Source organism: Aedes aegypti, chromosome 1, assembly GCF_002204515.2.
Source record: "Aedes aegypti strain LVP_AGWG chromosome 1, AaegL5.0 Primary Assembly, whole genome shotgun sequence".
In the NCBI taxonomy this organism is placed as follows: domain Eukaryota; kingdom Metazoa; phylum Arthropoda; class Insecta; order Diptera; family Culicidae; genus Aedes; species Aedes aegypti.
This window is the reverse complement of record NC_035107.1, coordinates 283,058,082-283,083,721: the sequence shown is the minus strand read 5'-3', so window position 1 is coordinate 283,083,721 and position 25,640 is coordinate 283,058,082. Positions and strand designations below refer to the sequence as shown.

The window sequence follows — 25,640 nt, the reverse complement described above, 5'->3', positions numbered from 1 at the left end:
CTCAGGGGACTCAATATTTTTGTAGCTTACCCTCTCAGGGGACTCACTTTTTTTGTTAGCTAACCTCTCGGGGGACTTGCTTTTCTAGCTTTGTAGCATATCCTCTCAGGGGACTCGATATTTTTGTAGCTTACCCTCTCAGAGGACTAAATATTTTTGTAGCTTACCCTCTCAGGGGACTCACTTTTTTGTTAGCTATCCTCTCAGGGGACTCGCTATTCTAGCTTTGTAATATACCCTCTCAGTGGACTCGATATTTTTGTAGCTTACCCTCTCAGGGGACTCACTTTTTTTTTGTTAGCTACCCTCTCGGGGGACTCGCTTTTCTAGCTTTGTAGCGTACCCTCTCAGGGGACTCAATATTTTTGTAGCTTACCCTCTCAGGTACTTACTTTTTTGTTAGCTACCCTCTCGGGGGACTCGCTTTTCTAGCTTTGTAGCATACCCTCTCAGGGGACTCGATATTATTGTATCTTACCCTCTCAGGGGACTCGATATATTTTGTAGCTTACCCTCTCAGGGGACTTACTTTTTTGTCAGCTACCCTCTCAGGGGACTCACTTTTCTAGCATTGTAACATACCCTCTCAGGGGACTCAATATTTTTGTAGCTTACCCTCTCAGGGGACTTACTATTTTGTTAGCTACCCTCTCGGGGGACTCGCTTTTCTAGCTTTGTAGCGTACCCTCTCAGGGGGCTCGATATTTTTGTAGCTTACCCTCTCAGAGGACTCACTTTTTTTTGTAAGCTATCTTCTCAGATGACTCGCTTTTCTAGCTGTGTAACATACCCTCTCAGGGGACTCAATATTTTTGTAGCTTACCCTCTCAGGGGACTTACTTTTTTGTTAGCTACCCTCTCGCGGGACTCGCTTTTCTAGCTTTGTAGCGTACCCTCTCAGGGGGCTCAATATTTTTGTAGCTTACCCTCTCAGGGGACTCACTTTTTTGTTAGCTATCTTCTCAGATGACTCGCTTTTCTAGCTGTGTAACATACCCTCTCAGGGGACTCAATATTTTTGTAGCTTACCCTCTCAGGGGACTTACTTTTTTGTTAGCTACCCTCTCGGGGGACTCGCTTTTCTAGCTTTGTAGCGTACCCTCTCAGGGGACTCGATATTTTTGTAGCTTACCCTCTCAGGGGACTAAATATTTTTGTAGCTTACCCTCTCAGGGGACTCACTTTTTTTGTTAGCTACCCTCTCGGGGGACTCGCTTTTCTAGCTTTGTAGCATATCCTCTCAGGGGACTCGATATTTTTGTAGCTTACCCTCTCAGAGGACTAAATATTTTTGTAGCTTACCCTCTCAGGGGACTCACTTTTTTGTTAGCTATCCTCTCAGGGGACTCGCTATTCTAGCTTTGTAACATACCCTCTCAGTGGACTCGATATTTTTGTAGCTTACCCTCTCAGGGGACTTACTATTTTGTTAGCTACCCTCTCGGGGGACTCGCTTTTCTAGCTTTGTAGCGTACCCTCTCAGGGGACTCGATATTTTTGTAGCTTACCCTCTCAGGGGACTAAATATTTTTGTAGCTTACCCTCTCAGGGGACTCACTTTTTTTGTTAGCTACCCTCTCGGGGGACTCGCTTTTCTAGCTTTGTAGCATATCCTCTCAGGGGACTCGATATTATTGTAGCTTACCCTCTCAGGGGACTTACTTTTTTGTCAGCTACCCTCTCAGGGGACTCACTTTTCTAGCATTGTAACATACCCTCTCAGGGGACTCAATATTTTTGTAGCTTACCCTCTCAGGGGACTTACTATTTTGTTAGCTACCCTCTCGGGGGACTCGCTTTTCTAGCTTTGTAGCGTACCCTCTCAGGGGACTCGATATTTTTGTAGCTTACCCTCTCAGGGGACTCAATATTTTTGTAGCTTACCCTCTCAGGGGACTCACTTTTTTTGTTAGTTACCCTCTCGGGGGACTTGCTTTTCTAGCTTTGTAGCATATCCTCTCAGGGGACTCGATATTTTTGTAGCTTACCCTCTCAGAGGACTAAATATTTTTGTAGCTTACCCTCTCAGGGGACTCACTTTTTTGTTAGCTATCCTCTCAGGGGACTCGCTATTCTAGCTTTGTAATATACCCTCTCAGTGGACTCGATATTTTTGTAGCTTACCCTCTCAGGGGACTCACTTTTTTTTTTTGTTAGCTACCCTCTCGGGGGACTCGCTTTTCTAGCTTTGTAGCGTACCCTCTCAGGGGACTCGATATTTTTGTAGCTTACCCTCTCAGGGGACTAAATATTTTTGTAGCTTACCCTCTCAGGGGACTCACTTTTTTTGTTAGCTACCCTCTCGGGGGACTCGCTTTTCTAGCTTTGTAGCATATCCTCTCAGGGGACTCGATATTTTTGTAGCTTACCCTCTCAGAGGACTAAATATTTTTGTAGCTTACCCTCTCAGGGGACTCACTTTTTTGTTAGCTATCCTCTCAGGGGACTCGCTATTCTAGCTTTGTAACATACCCTCTCAGTGGACTCGATATTTTTGTAGCTTACCCTCTCAGGGGACTTACTATTTTGTTAGCTACCCTCTCGGGGGACTCGCTTTTCTAGCTTTGTAGCGTACCCTCTCAGGGGACTCGATATTTTTGTAGCTTACCCTCTCAGGGGACTAAATATTTTTGTAGCTTACCCTCTCAGGGGACTCACTTTTTTTGTTAGCTACCCTCTCGGGGGACTCGCTTTTCTAGCTTTGTAGCATATCCTCTCAGGGGACTCGATATTATTGTAGCTTACCCTCTCAGGGGACTTACTTTTTTGTCAGCTACCCTCTCAGGGGACTCACTTTTCTAGCATTGTAACATACCCTCTCAGGGGACTCAATATTTTTGTAGCTTACCCTCTCAGGGGACTTACTATTTTGTTAGCTACCCTCTCGTGGGACTCGCTTTTCTAGCTTTGTAGCGTACCCTCTCAGGGGACTCGATATTTTTGTAGCTTACCCTCTCAGGGGACTCAATATTTTTGTAGCTTACCCTCTCAGGGGACTCACTTTTTTTGTTAGCTACCCTCTCGGGGGACTTGCTTTTCTAGCTTTGTAGCATATCCTCTCAGGGGACTCGATATTTTTGTAGCTTACCCTCTCAGAGGACTAAATATTTTTGTAGCTTACCCTCTCAGGGGACTCACTTTTTTGTTAGCTATCCTCTCAGGGGACTCGCTATTCTAGCTTTGTAATATACCCTCTCAGTGGACTCGATATTTTTGTAGCTTACCCTCTCAGGGGACTCACTTTTTTTTTTGTTAGCTACCCTCTCGGGGGACTCGCTTTTCTAGCTTTGTAGCGTACCCTCTCTGGGGACTCGATATTTTTGTAGCTTACCCTCTCAGGGGACTAAATATTTTTGTAGCTTACCCTCTCAGGGGACTCACTTTTTTTGTTAGCTACCCTCTCGGGGGACTCGCTTTTCTAGCTTTGTAGCATATCCTCTCAGGGGACTCGATATTTTTGTAGCTTACCCTCTCAGAGGACTAAATATTTTTGTAGCTTACCCTCTCAGGGGACTCACTTTTTTGTTAGCTATCCTCTCAGGGGACTCGCTATTCTAGCTTTGTAACATACCCTCTCAGTGGACTCGATATTTTTGTAGCTTACCCTCTCAGGGGACTCACTTTTTTTTTTGTTAGCTACCCTCTCGGGGGACTCGCTTTTCTAGCTTTGTAGCGTACCCTCTCAGGGGACTCAATATTTTTGTAGCTTACCCTCTCAGGTACTTACTTTTTTGTTAGCTACCCTCTCGGGGGACTCGCTTTTCTAGCTTTGTAACATACCCTCTCAGGGGACTCGATATTATTGTATCTTACCCTCTCAGGGGACTCGATATATTTTGTAGCTTACCCTCTCAGGGGACTTACTTTTTTGTCAGCTACCCTCTCGGGGGACTCGCTTTTCTAGCTTTGTAGCGTACCCTCTCAGGGGGCTCGATATTTTTGTAGCTTACCCTCTCAGGGGACTCACTTTTTTTGTAAGCTATCTTCTCAGATGACTCGCTTTTCTAGCTATGTAACATACCCTCTCAGGGGACTCAATATTTTTGTAGCTTACCCTCTCAGGGGACTTACTTTTTTGTTAGCTACCCTCTCGCGGGACTCGCTTTTCTAGCTTTGTAGCGTACCCTCTCAGGGGGCTCAATATTTTTGTAGCTTACCCTCTCAGGGGACTCACTTTTTTGTTAGCTATCTTCTCAGATGACTCGCTTTTCTAGCTGTGTAACATACCCTCTCAGGGGACTCAATATTTTTGTAGCTTACCCTCTCAGGGGACTCACTTTTTCGTTAGCTACCCTCTCAGGGGACTCAATATTTTAGTAGCTTACCCTCTCAGGGGACTTACTATTTTGTTAGCTACCCTCTCGGGGGACTCGCTTTTCTAGCTTTGTAGCGTACCCTCTCAGGGGACTCGATATTTTTGTAGCTTACCCTCTCAGGGGACTAAATATTTTTGTAGCTTACCCTCTCAGGGGACTCACTTTTTTTGTTAGCTACCCTCTCGGGGGACTCGCTTTTCTAGCTTTGTAGCATATCCTCTCAGGGGACTCGATATTTTTGTAGCTTACCCTCTCAGGGGATTAAATATTTTTGTAGCTTACCCTCTCAGGGGACTCACTTTTTTTGTTAGCTACCCTCTCAGGGGACTCACTTTTCTAGCATTGTAACATACCCTCTCAGGGGACTCAATATTTTTGTAGCTTACCCTCTCAGGGGACTTACTATTTTGTTAGCTACCCTCTCGGGGGACTCGCTTTTCTAGCTTTGTAGCGTACCCTCTCAGTGGACTCGATATTTTTGTAGCTTACCCTCTCAGGGGACTAAATATTTTTGTAGCTTACCCTCTCAGGGGACTCACTTTTTTTGTTAGCTACCCTCTCGGGGGACTCGCTTTTCTAGCTTTGTAGCATATCCTCTCAGGGGACTCGATATTATTGTAGCTTACCCTCTCAGGGGACTTACTTTTTTGTCAGCTACCCTCTCAGGGGACTCACTTTTCTAGCATTGTAACATACCCTCTCAGGGGACTCAATATTTTTGTAGCTTACCCTCTCAGGGGACTTACTATTTTGTTAGCTACCCTCTCGGGGGACTCGCTTTTCTAGCTTTGTAGCGTACCCTCTCAGGGGACTCGATATTTTTGTAGCTTACCCTCTCAGGGGACTCAATATTTTTGTAGCTTACCCTGTCAGGGCACTCACTTTTTTTGTTAGCTACCCTCTCGGGGGACTTGCTTTTCTAGCTTTGTAGCATATCCTCTCAGGGGACTCGATATTTTTGTAGCTTACCCTCTCAGAGGACTAAATATTTTTGTAGCTTACCCTCTCAGGGGACTCACTTTTTTGTTAGCTATCCTCTCAGGGGACTCGCTATTCTAGCTTTGTAATATACCCTCTCAGTGGACTCGATATTTTTGTAGCTTACTCTCTCAGGGGACTCACTTTTTTTTTTGTTAGCTACCCTCTCGGGGGACTCGCTTTTCTAGCTTTGTAGCGTACCCTCTCAGGGGACTCAATATTTTTGTAGCTTACCCTCTCAGGTACTTACTTTTTTGTTAGCTACCCTCTCGGGGGACTCGCTTTTCTAGCTTTGTAACATACCCTCTCAGGGGACTCGATATTATTGTATCTTACCCTCTCAGGGGACTCGATATATTTTGTAGCTTACCCTCTCAGGGGACTTACTTTTTTGTCAGCTACCCTCTCAGGGGACTCACTTTTCTAGCATTGTAACATACCCTCTCAGGGGACTCAATATTTTTGTAGCTTACCCTCTCAGGGGACTTACTATTTTGTTAGCTACCCTCTCGGGGGACTCGCTTTTCTAGCTTTGTAGCGTACCCTCTCAGGGGGCTCGATATTTTTGTAGCTTACCCTCTCAGAGGACTCACTTTTTTTTGTAAGCTATCTTCTCAGATGACTCGCTTTTCTAGCTGTGTAACATACCCTCTCAGGGGACTCAATATTTTTGTAGCTTACCCTCTCAGGGGACTTACTTTTTTGTTAGCTACCCTCTCGCGGGACTCGCTTTTCTAGCTTTGTAGCGTACCCTCTCAGGGGGCTCAATATTTTTGTAGCTTACCCTCTCAGGGGACTCACTTTTTTGTTAGCTATCTTCTCAGATGACTCGCTTTTCTAGCTGTGTAACATACCCTCTCAGGGGACTCAATATTTTTGTAGCTTACCCTCTCAGGGGACTCACTTTTTCGTTAGCTACCCTCTCAGGGGACTCAATATTTTTGTAGCTTACCCTCTCAGGGGACTTACTATTTTGTTAGCTACCCTCTCGGGGGACTCGCTTTTCTAGCTTTGTAGCGTACCCTCTCAGGGGACTCGATATTTTTGTAGCTTACCCTCTCAGGGGACTAAATATTTTTGTAGCTTACCCTCTCAGGGGACTCACTTTTTTTGTTAGCTACCCTCTCGGGGGACTCGCTTTTCTAGCTTTATAGCATATCCTCTCAGGGGACTCGATATTTTTGTAGCTTACCCTCTCAGAGGACTAAATATTTTTGTAGCTTACCCTCTCAGGGGACTCACTTTTTTGTTAGCTATCCTCTCAGGGGACTCGCTATTCTAGCTTTGTAACATACCCTCTCAGTGGACTCGATATTTTTGTAGCTTACCCTCTCAGGGGACTTACTATTTTGTTAGCTACCCTCTCGGGGGACTCGCTTTTCTAGCTTTGTAGCGTACCCTCTCAGGGGACTCGATATTTTTGTAGCTTACCCTCTCAGGGGACTAAATATTTTTGTAGCTTACCCTCTCAGGGGACTCACTTTTTTTGTTAGCTACCCTCTCGGGGGACTCGCTTTTCTAGCTTTATAGCATATCCTCTCAGGGGACTCGATATTTTTGTAGCTTACCCTCTCAGAGGACTAAATATTTTTGTAGCTTACCCTCTCAGGGGACTCACTTTTTTGTTAGCTATCCTCTCAGGGGACTCGCTATTCTAGCTTTGTAACATACCCTCTCAGTGGACTCGATATTTTTGTAGCTTACCCTCTCAGGGGACTCACTTTTTTTGTTAGCTACCCTCTCAGGGGACTCACTTTTCTAGCATTGTAACATACCCTCTCAGGGGACTCAATATTTTTGTAGCTTACCCTCTCAGGGGACTTACTATTTTGTTAGCTACCCTCTCGGGGGACTCGCTTTTCTAGCTTTGTAGCGTACCCTCTCAGGGGACTCGATATTTTTGTAGCTTACCCTCTCAGGGGACTAAATATTTTTGTAGCTTACCCTCTCAGGGGACTCACTTTTTTTGTTAGCTACCCTCTCGGGGGACTCGCTTTTCTAGCTTTGTAGCATATCCTCTCAGGGGACTCGATATTATTGTAGCTTACCCTCTCAGGGGACTTACTTTTTTGTCAGCTACCCTCTCAGGGGACTCACTTTTCTAGCATTGTAACATACCCTCTCAGGGGACTCAATATTTTTGTAGCTTACCCTCTCAGGGGACTTACTATTTTGTTAGCTACCCTCTCGGGGGACTCGCTTTTCTAGCTTTGTAGCGTACCCTCTCAGGGGACTCGATATTTTTGTAGCTTACCCTCTCAGGGGACTCAATATTTTTGTAGCTTACCCTCTCAGGGGACTCACTTTTTTTGTTAGCTACCCTCTCGGGGGACTTGCTTTTCTAGCTTTGTAGCATATCCTCTCAGGGGACTCGATATTTTTGTAGCTTACCCTCTTAGAGGACTAAATATTTTTGTAGCTTACCCTCTCAGGGGACTCACTTTTTTGTTAGCTATCCTCTCAGGGGACTCGCTATTCTAGCTTTGTAATATACCCTCTCAGTGGACTCGATATTTTTGTAGCTTACCCTCTCAGGGGACTCACTTTTTTTTTTTGTTAGCTACCCTCTCGGGGGACTCGCTTTTCTAGCTTTGTAGCGTACCCTCTCAGGGGACTCAATATTTTTGTAGCTTACCCTCTCAGGTACTTACTTTTTTGTTAGCTACCCTCTCGGGGGACTCGCTTTTCTAGCTTTGTAACATACCCTCTCAGGGGACTCGATATTATTGTATCTTACCCTCTCAGGGGACTCGATATATTTTGTAGCTTACCCTCTCAGGGGACTTACTTTTTTGTCAGCTACCCTCTCAGGGGACTCACTTTTCTAGCATTGTAACATACCCTCTCAGGGGACTCAATATTTTTGTAGCTTACCCTCTCAGGGGACTTACTATTTTGTTAGCTACCCTCTCGGGGGACTCGCTTTTCTAGCTTTGTAGCGTACCCTCTCAGGGGGCTCGATATTTTTGTAGCTTACCCTCTCAGAGGACTCACTTTTTTTTGTAAGCTATCTTCTCAGATGACTCGCTTTTCTAGCTGTGTAACATACCCTCTCAGGGGACTCAATATTTTTGTAGCTTACCCTCTCAGGGGACTTACTTTTTTGTTAGCTACCCTCTCGCGGGACTCGCTTTTCTAGCTTTGTAGCGTACCCTCTCAGGGGGCTCAATATTTTTGTAGCTTACCCTCTCAGGGGACTCACTTTTTTGTTAGCTATCTTCTCAGATGACTCGCTTTTCTAGCTGTGTAACATACCCTCTCAGGGGACTCAATATTTTTGTAGCTTACCCTCTCAGGGGACTCACTTTTTCGTTAGCTACCCTCTCAGGGGACTCAATATTTTTGTAGCTTACCCTCTCAGGGGACTTACTATTTTGTTAGCTACCCTCTCGGGGGACTCGCTTTTCTAGCTTTGTAGCGTACCCTCTCAGGGGACTCGATATTTTTGTAGCTTACCCTCTCAGGGGACTAAATATTTTTGTAGCTTACCCTCTCAGGGGACTCACTTTTTTTGTTAGCTACCCTCTCGGGGGACTCGCTTTTCTAGCTTTATAGCATATCCTCTCAGGGGACTCGATATTTTTGTAGCTTACCCTCTCAGAGGACTAAATATTTTTGTAGCTTACCCTCTCAGGGGACTCACTTTTTTGTTAGCTATCCTCTCAGGGGACTCGCTATTCTAGCTTTGTAACATACCCTCTCAGTGGACTCGATATTTTTGTAGCTTACCCTCTCAGGGGACTTACTATTTTGTTAGCTACCCTCTCGGGGGACTCGCTTTTCTAGCTTTGTAGCGTACCCTCTCAGGGGACTCGATATTTTTGTAGCTTACCCTCTCAGGGGACTAAATATTTTTGTAGCTTACCCTCTCAGGGGACTCACTTTTTTTGTTAGCTACCCTCTCGGGGGACTCGCTTTTCTAGCTTTGTAGCATATCCTCTCAGGGGACTCGATATTATTGTAGCTTACCCTCTCAGGGGACTTACTTTTTTGTCAGCTACCCTCTCAGGGGACTCACTTTTCTAGCATTGTAACATACCCTCTCAGGGGACTCAATATTTTTGTAGCTTACCCTCTCAGGGGACTTACTATTTTGTTAGCTACCCTCTCGGGGGACTCGCTTTTCTAGCTTTGTAGCGTACCCTCTCAGGGGACTCGATATTTTTGTAGCTTACCCTCTCAGGGGACTCAATATTTTTGTAGCTTACCCTCTCAGGGGACTCACTTTTTTTGTTAGCTACCCTCTCGGGGGACTTGCTTTTCTAGCTTTGTAGCATATCCTCTCAGGGGACTCGATATTTTTGTAGCTTACCCTCTCAGAGGACTAAATATTTTTGTAGCTTACCCTCTCAGGGGACTCACTTTTTTGTTAGCTATCCTCTCAGGGGACTCGCTATTCTAGCTTTGTAATATACCCTCTCAGTGGACTCGATATTTTTGTAGCTTACCCTCTCAGGGGACTCACTTTTTTTTTTGTTAGCTACCCTCTCGGGGGACTCGCTTTTCTAGCTTTGTAGCGTACCCTCTCAGGGGACTCGATATTTTTGTAGCTTACCCTCTCAGGGGACTAAATATTTTTGTAGCTTACCCTCTCAGGGGACTCACTTTTTTTGTTAGCTACCCTCTCGGGGGACTCGCTTTTCTAGCTTTGTAGCATATCCTCTCAGGGGACTCGATATTTTTGTAGCTTACCCTCTCAGAGGACTAAATATTTTTGTAGCTTACCCTCTCAGGGGACTCACTTTTTTGTTAGCTATCCTCTCAGGGGACTCGCTATTCTAGCTTTGTAACATACCCTCTCAGTGGACTCGATATTTTTGTAGCTTACCCTCTCAGGGGACTCACTTTTTTTTTTGTTAGCTACCCTCTCGGGGGACTCGCTTTTCTAGCTTTGTAGCGTACCCTCTCAGGGGACTCAATATTTTTGTAGCTTACCCTCTCAGGTACTTACTTTTTTGTTAGCTACCCTCTCGGGGGACTCGCTTTTCTAGCTTTGTAGCGTACCCTCTCAGGGGACTCGATATTTTTGTAGCTTACCCTCTCAGGGGACTCAATATTTTTGTAGCTTACCCTCTCAGGTACTTACTTTTTTGTTAGCTACCCTCTCGGGGGACTCGCTTTTCTAGCTTTGTAACATACCCTCTCAGGGGACTCGATATTATTGTATCTTACCCTCTCAGGGGACTCGATATATTTTGTAGCTTACCCTCTCAGGGGACTTACTTTTTTGTCAGCTACCCTCTCGGGGGACTCGCTTTTCTAGCTTTGTAGCGTACCCTCTCAGGGGGCTCGATATTTTTGTAGCTTACCCTCTCAGGGGACTCACTTTTTTTTGTAAGCTATCTTCTCAGATGACTCGCGTTTCTAGCTATGTAACATACCCTCTCAGGGGACTCAATATTTTTGTAGCTTACCCTCTCAGGGGACTTACTATTTTGTTAGCTACCCTCTCGGGGGACTCGCTTTTCTAGCTTTGTAGCGTACCCTCTCAGGGGGCTCGATATTTTTGTAGCTTACCCTCTCAGGGGACTCACTTTTTTGTTAGCTATCTTCTCAGATGACTCGCTTTTCTAGCTGTGTAACATACCCTCTCAGGGGACTCAATATTTTTGTAGCTTACCCTCTCAGGGGACTCACTTTTTCGTTAGCTACCCTCTCGGGGGACTCGCTTTTCTAGCTGTGTTGCATACCCTCTCAGGGGACTCGATATTTTTGTAGCATACCCTATCTGGGAACTCGATATTTTCGTAGCTTATTTTCTAAGGGGACTCACTTTTTTTTGTTAGCTATCCTATCGGGGGACTCGCTTTCCTAGCTTTGTAGCCCCCTCTGAGGGGACTCGATATTATTGTAGCTTACCCTTTCAAGAGACTCGATATTTTTTTTTTAGCATACCCTCTCAAGGGATTCACATTTTTTTTAGCAAACATTTCGGGGATTCGTTTTTCTAGCTACCCTCCCAAGGGACTCGTTTGCTGTTAGCACCCCTCTCAGGAGATACGATATTTGTGTGGCTTATCCTCTCAGGGGACTCGCTTTCTGTTAGCTCGAGGACATTTTATAGCATACCCTTTCAGGGGATACGTTTTAGTTCAGCTACCCACTTAGGGAATTCTTTCATAACAGCTATTCTGTTCTCGATTACAAATTTATTCATGATTATATTTTTAGTACTACTTTCTAAAAAATTCAAAATCACTCAAACTTCACAGCATTGAATATACATTGATTTTTATTCCTTTTAACCCATAATGTTTAGTTTTGTATTCTATTTTCTCTATCTATTGCAATTTGAATTTAAAAAGCACATAACGCTGTATACGTTCTAAATCTATGAGATAAGGACTCTTTTCTCTCGGTATTATTTTGGAAAGAATTTTGCTCTTTACCCTTTCCTCATTCCGTTGTTCTGGCAATATATGAACGAAAGTACTAGTCTTCCAAGCTCATAACCTTTAAATGAGTATAAGAGATCGAATTCTTCTAAAGTTTCAATTTCACAAATCGCAATCTAATGATATATTTTTCTGATTATCTATTTTTTAAAAATGCTACTGCGGGAAGAAGGATACTCGCTCTTCATTAGATATTCTTTTCAGAGTACTCGCTATTTTAATCTACTTACTTTGGAGTTTCGTTTTGTGTTAGCTATTCTCTCGGTAGTGATTATTTCAGAAAACTTACTTTGTCGTATATACCATATCAGGGATTCGCAATCTTTCTGTTATATTTTCATAAGTCTCGCTTTTCCCCTTTATCTGTCAGGATACTCACTTTACCTAAATTACCCTCTCATAATATTAACTTTGTGTTAGCTACTCTTCATGTAGCTTATACTCTCAATAAGATTTATGTGAATAATCCTCTCAAAAGATACACTTTGATTATTTATTTAGTCCTTTAATTGCCTTTCGTAACTCCTCTCTCAAAACATTCGCGTTTTGTCAGTTACCCTCTCAGGGGATTCACTTTTTATCGTTCACCTTCTCAAAAAACTCGCTTTGAGCCAAAACAGTTATTCTTTGAGGACACTCATTTTGTGTAGCTTTCCTCTCATGAGACTCACTTTGTGTCAATTACCCTCTCAGGAAACTCCCATTTTTGTAGAGACTACCCTCTCAGAGGATTCGCTTTTCTAGCTCACTCGCTCTTTTGTTACCTACTTTCTCAGGCGATACGATATATTTGAAGCCTACCCAAGGGACTCGTTATAATTCAGCTACCCTCTTATTAGACTGCTTCAGAAGAGTCATTCTACTCTCATCTACAAACTAATTTGTTATATTCATTTTTATTAGCATTGACTATATATTAATTTCTATTTCTTTTAAATACTAAAACGTTTTAGATTCGTATTTTGTCTTTATTTAATTTTCATGCTATCTATTTTCCAGGCTGTCAATGTAAGTATAAGTGATCGAAATCTTCTATAATTGCAAAAGTACAAAAAACTACAAAGTTCTAATTCTATATTAATGGTGCTCTTTTTTCTCAGAAGGATACTTAGGAATGTTTATCTTAGGTTCTACCAATGAGAAAAGAGTATTACTGTCTATATATGTTACGAAAATACTACTGTGGAAAAGTTTAACACGCTAATAACTTTAAAGTGTGTATTGGAGATCAAAATCTTCTTGAATTTCAATTGTATAAATCACTTTTCACATCGTTATCTAAATTTCTTGATTTTATATTTTTCAAAATGCTACTTCAGAAGAAAAGGGGCTCGCTCTTTTGTTAGATATTCTCTCAGAGTATTCGCTGTTTTGGCCTACTTACTTAGGAGACTCGCTCTGTGCCAGCTACTCTCTCATGGTTTTTCACAGTGATTATTTCAGAAAACTTGCTCTGTTGTACCTACTATTTCAAGAATTCAAATTATTTCTGTTACCTTATTGCAAATCTCGCATTTTCCACTTCACTTCCAGGAGACTCACTTTATCTCAATTACCCTCTCATGATATTCACTTTGTGTTTGCTATTCTTTATGTAGCTTAAATACTCTTTCAAATTTGTGTGAATTATGCTCTCAAGAGACACGCCTCATTTATTTATTAAATCTTTTAAGTACCGTTCATAGTCATTCTCGCAGAAAAAATATTTTGTCCGTTACCCTCTCTGAGGAAATGCTTTGGTCAGATACCTTCTCAGAAAACATGCTTTGAGCTAACACAGTTACCCTCTCAGGGGACTCACTTTGATTAGCTTTCCCGCTCATTACACTCGCTCTATGTTAACTACATTTTCAGATAGAACACTTTTTGTAAGTTACTTTCTCAGGCGATTGCATATTTAATTTCACACTATCAGGGAACTCACTTTCTGTTAGCTACCCTCTCGGGGAACTCACTTGTTTAACTTACCTGCTCAGGAAATTTACCTCTTATTTTTAGCTTACCCTATCTGAGAACTTGCTGTTTTATAGCTCATCCTCTCTCGCTTTTTGTGAGTTAATCTTTTTGGGGTACACCGTTTTTAACTTATCTTCTCAGGGAACTGAGTTTGTATTAACCACCCTCTCTCAGGGGACTACTTTCATTGTATCTTACTTTCTCTGGCTCATCTTATATCTGTTACCCTCATCTAAGAACATCCGTGCTACTCTCAACTACAAACTTGTATATATAATTTACAATTTCATGACTTACTTCCCAGACATTTACAAACTCACTCATAATTAAGTAGGTACAGTAAACTTTAAAAAAATGCATAGGTTTGACGTCGAATATGCATTGTTTTTTTTTGTTTCTTTCAAACAATGCAAACCAAGCAATCTCAATTTAAAACCATATATAGGAACCCCATTTTTTCAGCAGATTACAAATACTTTTTGTCGTTTCCCGTTTTTTTTTGAATGGATTTCACCAATACTTTGTCTCACAAACACGTCGCATCCCTTGATCCAAGAGTGAAAGATTGATGTTAAGCCAATTTTTTATATTGATAGAATAACTTATTGAATACATGTTCGTATATTTTTTAAATTTATTTGGCTTGGAAATAATAATTATATTTGAGAATATCTTGACCCACTGTGAATGCAACAACATAATTCAAATCCCTCCAGTGCATAGCCACAAGCTGTTACAGAAGACATCACTAAACTGGCGAAAAGTGAATAGTCGAATTACGCTTCATTTTCATTCAAATGGAAATGTCCTAGAACTGTTAAACGATTTCAAATGAATCTGCATAGAATAGTCTAAGTCATTGTCTTTTCTCTAAAACATAACATCAAACGCGTTTCCATAATCATTGACTTACATTTTTAGGAATATTTCAATAACTGCAGAATGAATACATATATTTCAAAATCTGACTTTGATGATTAAATTATGTTACTTAAAACTCGAAAGATTCCGAAGCTGCAAACTCAAATAAACGTTTCGAAAAGCATACTACGCCATTTGCATTAACAATCATCGTTGTGTTGTTTTGGTCAATTAGTGTAAGGAATTAAACATTTGAATTTTTATCAACACAGTAGGCCATGATGCTTGCTGTATTATGTAGAATATCATCATTATTTTTACTAATTATTGAAACGCACACATGATCAATGATTCTTTTTATTTTCAAAACACCTACCTTAGACCAACACGGTATCGTACCCGGTTGCTGCGCAACCGTATTTACTTCTTCGTCAGTGAGTACATGTGCGTGGAAAAAAAATCCTCAGAGCTAATCTTCTTGAAGCACGTGTAATTTTCTTCATTGGATACACCTTTTTTCAATAATTAAAAAAAACCCTTCAATACTAAAAACTGTTCTGTGTAACTGATGCTTTCAGTTTTCATTATTTTCAAAGCTTGAAATGGAACACTTCACCTAATAGGTCCTCAGCTCTTCACACGTTCTTTGTTTCACCTTTGGGAGCAAATGCGCCATGTAGTGACCAGCCTTTTCACATAGCCGGTTTTACACATTTCCCGATCAATCTTTCTTTCGATTTTCTAACGAGTTAGACTAAAATTAACACATTTCTTCCATCATTATAAAAGCACGTTTATTCACCCCAAAATACATCAACAAACTGATCTCTATTTTTTCTTTCGTCAAGCTGTGCCTACTACGATCTCGATTGATTTCATTTTGAGTACTAGCTAAACAATTCTTTAGCTCACGGACCTATCTTGGTTTTATTATACTCTGTTACCAGCCTCTCATAATCCCTACAGCGATGTCTAGTGCGTTCTCTGCGACACCCACGGCAGCACTCGAGACTCTTTTCAACGTTGTGCCACTACACATACATCTTGAACAAGAAGCACTTTCTTGCTCTTACCATTTATGTGTACTGGATCTACTGGAGAGAAATCCAGTGAATCGTAGATCTACACACACTTCGTTGTTTCCACTTTAGGTGAATTGGGACTAAATGGTTCCCCTATGTGAGCTCCTTAGCCCGCTGTCCAGCAACTCCTATCCCTAATCGTGGTACTGGCCGGGGTACGAGCAACCTTAGGGAATATCGGGTAACCAAACCCGGTGGGAACTTTGGTCGTATGCTGACAGGGAAGGGAGGGTTTGCTTCTGCCTGGAGCGTCTGTACTCCATGTTAGGAGCGGCTGATCATCGTCCGAGTGCCAGAGAAGGACTGGTCTTGCGGAAAGCTAGAGTTTAGCCCTGCAAGCCAGTCGTAGAAAAATCAATCAACGAATAATCAACGAGAGAATACGAACCAGAACAATCGGCAAAGACCACAGTGACGAAAAGGGACTAGCGATTGGAAGCTCGCTACGTGGAACTGTAAATCTCTCAACTTCATTGGGAGCACACGCATACTCGCCGATGTGCTGAAGAATACACCTGGAGATCACATAAGCAGAGCGAATCACAAATCGACAATGTTCTGATTGATGGACGGCACTTCTCTGATATTATGCTGGGTCAATCGTGGCGCGAACATCGACTCTGACCATTATCTGGTGATGATTAATCTGCGCCCAAAACTCTCCATCGTTAACAACGTACGGTACCGACGGCCGCCCTGGTATGACCATCTCGAGGCTGAACGATCGTGAGGTGATCGAAAGGTGAAAGCACCACTACGATCAACACCTGAATGGCGCTGAGAGCACAGGCAATGAAAGTTGGGACAACGGAGGAAATGCCTTCGTCCATACTGCGGAGGATGGAAACCAACCAGCCCCCACTTTGAGGGAGGTTAAAGATGCCATTCACCAGTTCAAGTACAATAAAGCTGCTGGTAAGGATGGTATCGGAGCTGAACTCATAAAGATGGGCCCGGAGAGGCTGGCCATTTGTCTGCACCGGCTGATAGGCACAATCTGGGAAACAAGCCAGTTACCGGAGGAGTGGAAGGAAGGGGTAATATGTCCCATTTATAAGAAGGACGACAACTTAGATTGTGAGATCTTTCGAGCGATCACCATCCTAAATGCGGCCTACTATGTATTATCCCAGATCACCTTTTATCGTCTGTCACCCGTAGTAAACGGGTTCGTGAGAAGTTATCAAGCCGGCTTCGTTGACGGCCGATCAACAACGGGCCACATCTTTACTGTACGACAAATTCTCCAAAAATGTCGTGAATACCAGGTCCCAACGCATCACCTCTTCATCGATTTCAAGGCGACATATGATAGTATCGACCGCGTGTAGCTATGGAAAATCATGGACGAGAACAGCTCTCCCGAGAAGCTCAAGAGACTGAGAAGAGCAACAGTGGATGTGTGAAAAATTGTGTGAAGGTTTCAGGCGAACATTCCAGTGCGTTTGAATCCCGCCGGGGACTACGACATGATGATGAACTTTCGTGCCTGTTGTTCAATATTGCGCTAGACGGTGTCATGCTTAGAGCCGAACTTGACAGCCGGAGTACGACATTGTATGGACATTGTCGGCCGAATATTTGAAAAGGTAGCAGACCTGTACACCCGTTTGAAACGCGAGGCTGCAAAAGTTGGACTGATGGTGAATGCGTCCAAGACAAAGTACATGTTAGTAAGGGGAGCCAAGAGCGACAGGGCTCGCGTGTTACGATACACGGGGATACGTTCGAGGTTGTCGACGAGTTCGTCTGCCTTGGATCCTTGCTGACGTCTGACAATAATGTTAGCCGTGAAATACGGAGGCGCAACATCAGTGGAAGTCGGGCCTACTATGCGCTCCACAAAAAGCTACGGTTGCTGCTTGGGCACGTCAGGAGTTAATCATCAATATTAACCTCCTTTTCCCGAGCAGCCTAGATAGCCGCGTAGTGTCGGTAGCGGTTGTTTCAACTGGCTAAGAATTAACACTACGGACTGCCTGTTCCGGTGGTAAAAGTCCACCTCACAGGTGACCCCTAATTTATGGTGTGATGCGTACCGTGCCTAGGAATGAATGGTTAGGGGGGTCTAAATAAAACCTAATCGCTAACGGAGCCTGTGGGGTATCAGGGCGCCCTCCACAGTATAGAGTCCTTCCTGTGCTACCCGGAGCAATGGTGCAGGTGACCTTGTGTTTCTCCGAGATAATCGGCTGCCCTTCTTCAGTCTCTATCCTGAGGCTTAATAAGGGTGGGATTATGAATATGTTGACATTTAATTTAAATTATCACCTATATGGATTCGCATTATGCGTTTTACACAGTGTATTCTGTGCTCTTTCGCCTTTGGCGACTTTAAATAGATACCGATCTGGTTTTTTCGTAGCTGGTCTTTTTCGTGCTGAGATTGCAAAAAGCTTAATCCTGCCTAGTTTGGGTAGTGGCTACGGTTAGGTTAGCTCAGATCAATCTTCAGCATAAAAGAACAGCAACGATCAATCTTTGCAGACTCATGCAAAATGGTGCAGCCCAAGTGGCGCTAGTTCAAGAACCCTACTTTCGTAGAGGAAACTTCTATCTAGGTAACCTTGTGGACCCAGTTTTTGCTACTTTCAGCAAACTTGAAATGGCAAACTCGCGCTCCATGCCCCGCGCATGCGTGCTCGTAAATAAAACAATCGTTGCTACACTCATTTCTGAGTTGACGACCAGAGATGTATGTGCTGTCACAATTGATGTTTCTGTTGGTGACCTCAACAGGAAATACGTCTATTGTTCGGTATATTTACCACATGATGAACCATCCCCAACGGATGACTTCAAACGAGTTGTCGTACACTGCGTAACAAAAGGCCTTCCGCTGATTGTGGGCAGTGATGCCAATGCTCATCACATCATCTGGGGCAGCTCGGATATCAATTTGAGAGGCTCCAGTCTGATGGAATACTTAAGTAGTACAGACCTTGGATTACTTAACATAGGCAATCGCCCAGCCTTCATGGTTTCTAATAGAGAAGAAGTGTTAGACATAACGCTCTGCTCGAATAGAATCAGTCACGAGTTGACAATTTGGCATGTATCAGATGAGGAATCATTATCTGATCATCGCTACATCTTCTTTGAACATTCAAATGTAACTGCGCAGCCTTTGTGTTTTAGGAATCCCCGGTCAACAAACTGGGAACTCTATATTGAATTGGTTGCGACCAAATTTCATGGATATTCTCCGTCCATTGAAAATCCAAGTGATCTGGATGATACTACAACATCCTACATTATGGAAGCTTTTGAAGAAGCATGTCCTCTGCGGTCTATGAAGATTACAAATTGGACCCCATGATGAAATTCCGATCTGACTAGTCTCAGAATACAATGTACAAAGAGTTGGAATAGACGCCGTTCAGCTGGATCAGAGTCGTTCAAGTCGGCTCGCAAGGCTTACAAGAAGGCTCTTCGTTCTGCTGAACGATCCGGCTGGAAAAACCTTTGTACAAATGTTTCCAGTTTGAGTGAAGTCAGTCGGCTGAACAAAATCCTTGCAAAATCTAAGGATTTCCAAGTGAACGAAATTCGCTTACCTAATGGTAACTTTACTTCTTCCGATGAAGAAGTTTTAGAATGTTTATTCAATACACACTTCCCCGGATGTGTGGACATAGCATCTACGGATGAACCAAATGTCTTTTCATGTAGTTACGAGTCTCTGGCCTCGGCTCGCAGTATCGTAACTACTGAATCGATTCAATGGGCACTTAATAGTTTTGCTCCTTTAAAATCTCCAGGAGCGGATGGGATTTACCCTGTTCTGCTCCAAAAGGGGTTTGAGTTTATCAAGCATGTTTTGAAAAAGCTACTTGTAAGCAGTTTTGCTGCCGGGTATATTCCCAGATCCTGGCGCGATATTACTGTAAAGTTTATCCCGAAAGAAGGACGTGCGTCGTATGAAGAAGGGAAGAGTTTTAGACCACTCAGTCTGACCTCTTTTCTTCTGAAATGTCTGGAACGCATTATCGATCATCACATCCGTGATGTTTATTTGGCAAACATGCCTCTTCATGTGAATCAACATGCTTACCAATCTGGAAAGTCCACTGTGACTCTTTTACGCTTCGGCCAACTCAAGGTCGAAGCTTGTTATCGCATGTCGAACTCAAATTGAGGAACTGAATTCAGTCAACTCTGTAAACCTTGTATGGGTACCTGGCCATTCTTCCATCGCTGGAAATGAATTGGCTGATGAGCTAGCTCGCGATGGAGCATCGCATGACTTTATTGGCCCTTAGCCGGCTATTCCAATTTCGAAGTGCTGGGTGAAGCTTCAGATAAATTCTTGGGCGGCAACTCAGCACAAGCAATATTGGAATAGTTTGGAGTCATGTAGTCAAACAAAATTGTACATTACTGAGCCATCTCCAAGGGTGGCGAAGTACTTAACAAATCTGTCAAAGCAGAATTGCAGTCTCTTGGTCAGAGCGTTGACAGGCCACTGCCGACTCAACTATCACATGGCAAATATTCAGCGTGCTGACTCATTTGTGTGTGATAGTTGTGACTCCGATTATGGAACTTCGTATCACCTGATATGTAACTGTCCAGTTTTTGCGCAAATGCGATTCCAATTACTTGGTAAACACTTATTAAGTGAAACTGAATTCAGAAGCCTGAATCTTCAGGACATTCTGTTATTCTTAACCCGCTGTGGTAATGAGCTATAGGCTCTCTTTACGCTCATGCGTTTTACAGTGCCCTTTTTAAGGCGCTGTTCGAACCCATTGTGGTATGGAGCTATATGCTCTCATTTCACTTATGCGATCTTCCCTCTTCAAGGGACCCCACTCCTATTTCCTCCCATCTTTCCCTTCCCTTTCCTCTCCCATCGGGTAGATGATGAAATAGGCTCAAATATGGCGATGGCACAAATCTCCCAACTGGTGGGGAACGTGCCTTTGGAGCCGGCCTTCTGATACCTGATACCTGATAGTAAGGGGAGCCAAGAGCGACAGGGCTCGCGTGTTACGATACACGGGGATACGTTCGAGGTTGTCGACGAGTTCGTCTGCCTTGGATCCTTGCTGACGTCTGACAATAATGTTAGCCGTGAAATACGGAGGCGCAACATCAGTGGAAGTCGGGCCTACTATGCGCTCCACAAAAAGCTACGGTTAAAAAATATTCACACCCGCACCAAATGTACCATGTACAAAACGCTCGTAAGGCCGGTAGTCCTCTACGGGCATGAAACGTGGACGGAGGAGGACTTGCAAGCACTTGGAGTCTTCGAACGTCGGTGCTCAGGACGATCTATGGCGGTGTTCAGGAAAATGGCGAAGAATGAATCATGAGTTCGCCCAACTCTTCAGCGAACCCAGTATCCAGAAAGTGTCCAAAGCTGGAATTATACGATTAGCAGGGCATGTTGCTTCGGATCCGGTTGGTACATGAAAGCATGGAGCGCAGCGAGCTAGGTGGGCAGATTAAATGCGTTTCGATAAACTCAGTTACAAGTCGAGTCTAGTATACAGATGTGGCCAAAATACGCATATATCTAAATAGATTACAACTCGAGTGGAATTGAATGGAATAGTACATAATTCGGTTTTCATTTATTTATGAACAGCTCAATTTCATTTTATTATTTACTCAATTTGAACCAACAAGTATCAGAAGTGTTTTACATCACTAATGCTTATTCTCCTCTCCTTGTCACCCACAGCGTTCCCCCCATGCCACGACCCGAACGGCGCGCCGGGCCTGTGCGTTCCGGTCCGACACTGCGACCACATCCACGCCGCCTTCCTCGACTCCCGGATCACTCGTGACAGCAAGCTGGCCGATTTCGTACACGCCAGCCGCTGCAAGTCAGACGCCTCCCACGGTAACTCGATTTGCTGCGCCAAGCCCTCCTCCAAAACAGACGTCTTCATCCGGAACCGGAAAGCGGCCAAATTGGGACTGTCCCGGTGCGGCAAGATTCCTTTCACTAACCGTATCCTGCAGGGGAGCGAGGCCGGCTTGGGACAGAATCCGTGGATGGCAAATCTGTTGTATCGGAAACGCAATGCCATCGTGAGCCTCTGCAGTGGATCTTTGGTTCATACGAGGTACGTTCTAACGGCGGCCCACTGTATCCAGGGTTCCACGAAACCGATCGCCGTACGACTTGGGGAGTACGATACCGATAGCAATCCGGATTGCGACGAGAGTGGATGTGCTGCCCCCACCAGGGACTACGGAATCGACAAGTTCATACCCAACGAGAACTTCAACGGACGGGATGCTGACTTCGATATCGCATTGGTTCGACTTCTGCAGGATGCGATCCTGAGCGATGGTGAGATCTATCCGATTTGCCTTCCTCTAACCGAGAACCTACTGCTGCTGAAACCGACCAAACTGACCGTGACGGGCTGGGGCATGACCGAGCACCAGAAACCTTCGAACGTGCTGCTGGAAGCGGATTTGAACATTGTACGGAGGACCAGCTTCTGCGAGAGCGAAGCGACCTGTTGCGTGAGGGGGAAGCACGCGGAAGGACATTGCCGAGGGGATTCGGGTGGACCAATGCAGGCTGCGGTTCCAGTGGAGAAGGGCTATCGGTATGTGCTGTTTGCGGTAATTTCCGGTGGATCCGGTGTTTGCAGCGTTGAGATGAAGCAACCCGGGGTGGGGGTCATGGTCGGCTATCACATGAATTGGATTCTGGATCAGATGGATGTTTGAGCGATGGTGAGCGACGGCTGAACAAAGCTCGCATGTTACACACTGCACAAGCGTTGACCTCACTTGAGTTTATAATGTGATAATTGTGATCTAGACTTTAAGGCTTTGATTAGTGTTTCATATGTAATTATATTAATTACAATGCAATTTTTATTTTAAAAGTCTTAACTATTTATTAAACAGGTATTTTTGAAATTATTGTGTTATTTCATAATAGGTTCCAAGTTGTGGGCTTCGTGGCCGTGCGGTTGATGCTACCAAGCCTTTATCTGCATCGATCGAAGAAGTGTGGGTTCGATTCCCGCTTCAGTCCGGAAAACTTATCGTCTGGAACTTATTTCTAATGTGCCACTCTGGACGTTGCATGCTAGTCCGTTGTCTAGTGTGGTGCTTCCTTCAAAGGACATAATCGTCCACTGAAAGATTTGACGTGCGGGTGTTATTTTAAGTAGGTACACATATATAATAAAATAAATAAATTTAATAGCGATGGAATTTGTCTTGAATCACAAAGAATTTTTGATGCCGAAGCGCCCTACTTAGAAATCACTGTAAAAAACGAACCAAGCTAATTGTACCCCAAATTGATTGAAAATCATGAAATGCCCATTTTTAAATATAGAGGAGTTTGGGCAAGTAGACACCCCTAATTTTGACAATAACTAATATATTTTTTTCACTTTGAACCTAACAATGTACACAATATTATGAATATTGCTCATTTTCTATACCTATTTTTTTCGTACCCAATGGCAGTGGGTTTATTGGCTTATTTTTAAAGAGCGGTATAAGGTAAATTATAAATATCATCAAACGGAGCTACATTTGATTCAAAAGGATATTTTTTGATGTATCTACAGCATAAATTATTTTGAATGTATCTACAGCATAAATGTTAACCTGAGCAATTTATTAACTGTGATGTCGTCCGATCTATTCAGCTCTATACGACAGAATGACGAGTGCTCTGCTATAAGCCAGTTAGTTCGTTCGCTAGTTAGTTGACCTACACATACTACCTTAGTTCCCATACCAAGTGATATCATTCGTGATACAGATCACCACATCCCCCTTTCTTTATATAAAAGCTCAATAATCAATGTATAATTTATTTAGCATAATGTATTAGAATTTCTCTTACCTCTCGTTATAAATAAATACATTTCCGTTATGAAGCCCTTACCTAAGCTTCATATCTTGCTGGTGGTTTCCTGGCACGCTCGGAGTATCGACGATCTTTTAGGGGTTTGGCCTCGTTGTCGGAAGCTTCATCAGACTTATTCTTCTCAGAATAAGTGGAAACCTGTTTTAGATGAGCTATATTTCGTTCATAACTTTTTCTATTGTCCATTGAGCGAACGCGCACCTTTGACCCATTCCGTTCTTCTACTAAAAATTTCTCCGGAAGGAAACTAGTAGAGAGCTTGTTTGTTGGATGCAGATTCTTCATAAGCACCAAATCTCCTGGCCTTGATGTTACTGCATTTTGCTTTCCTTCTTACGTCTTCTTTAATCTTTCTTATAAATTTTTGAGCTGCATCTTTATCTGCATAGTCTGTTGATGATACAGCTGTACTTAATTCCTCTGGATCTGGAAATTTGAATCTCAATTTTCGATTTTGGAGAAGCTCACTTGGAGCTTTTTCCGTTGTTGAATGCGAGGTGTTATTGTACATTTCTAGGTATTGGTTCATTTCTACTCTCCAGTCTCCATAAAGCGCATTAACCGCTTGAGAAGCGACCGATTTAGTCGTTCCACTTGTCCATTCGCTTGTGCCCATAAGGAGACGTATGGTTCAGATGGATTCCTTTCGTGTCACAGAACTCTTTGAACTCAGTGGAGACAAACTGCTTAGCATTGTCGAGCGCAGTGAATCAATTGTCACCCAACAAGCAGCAACAAAGACATTGTCATCTCCTATTCTTGTTGCAACAATTTTATTCCGCAACATCAGTTTATCACCACTTGAACAGAATGTGACAATGATCGATCACCATGTGTGCAGCGATTTTCTGGGCTTCACATTATAATTTTCGAGAACTTTCTCCGTGTTGGTAAACATTGGCACATTATCGAACAGCATCCATAAAACAAATTTGGTTTTGTGTTTAAAATAACTGATTGATCACGAGTTGAAAAGGTAGCAACAATGTTGCGACATGTAATTGTCATGACAATTTTGATTTTGATTGTATCCCTATCCGCAAAAGTTGGGACACACGATTGTGAGTGAGCTTGTTTTGTTGTTTGTTTTTCGTTTGTTTAGATGACAATTTGATTCACTGGTCGAGCGTGATTGTACGTGGCAGCTCCCATAAGCTGCTGAAGTAATCTATCACTACCAAGATGTGTTCTCCTGTTGGCAACGGGCCAAGAAAATCTAAAGCAATGTCCAGCCAAGGCCTGTCTGGTAACGCTCGTCGTTGCATTGGTTCTGGAGGGTCGGCTATTTGTACCAATCGACATCCTTCGCAACTATCGCACGATTTTGATACTTCAGCGTCCATTTTAGGCCACCAGCAGCGATCTCTCAACCTTCGCTTCATTATGGTTTGACCTGGATGGCCCTCGTGAGCTAGAACTAGCATTCGGCATCGTGAATCTGATGGAATTACTAGTTTAGATCCTCGCATTATGAGTCCATTTACAAAAGATAATTCCTGTCGAAACGCTGCATACGGTTTCAACAGCTCTGACGTCCAGGTTTCTTCCATTACTGCATGCTTAAGGGCTTGCATTTCTTTATCCTTTTCTGTAGCTTGAACAACCTCCGAGATGTCGATTGCCGCGGTCTCTTGTATACTTCGAATGAAAATTTCTGTTTCATCATCAAATGTTTCGCCCGTGGAATCGTAAACCAGCATAGCTAACGTCGTAGTCGCTAAACGACGAATGTAAACTTCTGATTCTTCTTGCCATTTGTGATCTACATGTGAGGCCATTCTAGGGAGTGGGTCGGCGATGTTTGCTGACCCTATCTTGTAGACAACCGTAAAGTTGAATGACTGCAAACGAAGCACTCACCTTTCTATGCGAGCTGTTGGGCGTGACTTAACAGTGAAAAGAACTTCCAGTGGTCGGTGGTCAGTTTCAATGATAATTGAATTCCAAGAAGATAATCCTTGAACCTCTCTACGCCCCAAACTATACCTAACGCCTCTTTCTCAATCGGTGGGTAGCGCTTTTCCGTTTCAGACAGGCTTCTTGAGGCATAACTTATTACGCGTGGCTTATTGCCCTTCAGCTGTAGCAGCACTGCCCCTAGACCAACCCCCGATGCATCAGTAATCAGCATTGTTTCATCTTTGGGATCGAAGTAGCCCAAATTTTGAAGATTACTCATGTGCTGCTT

General features: G+C 43.3%; 1 protein-coding gene across 1 annotated transcript in view; it reads left to right on the top strand.

Annotated features, from left to right (window-relative positions):
* Positions 1-22,782, top strand: part of LOC5569890 (serine protease easter) — a 36,671-nt gene extending 13,889 nt beyond the window's left edge. The window contains exon 4 of the mRNA XM_001658734.3: positions 21,281-22,782. Coding sequence (XP_001658784.2) covers positions 21,281-22,287 — 1,007 coding nt within the window. The 3' untranslated portion in view covers positions 22,288-22,782. The remainder of the gene's footprint in view (positions 1-21,280) is intronic.
* The last annotated feature ends 2,858 nt before the right edge of the window (positions 22,783-25,640 follow it).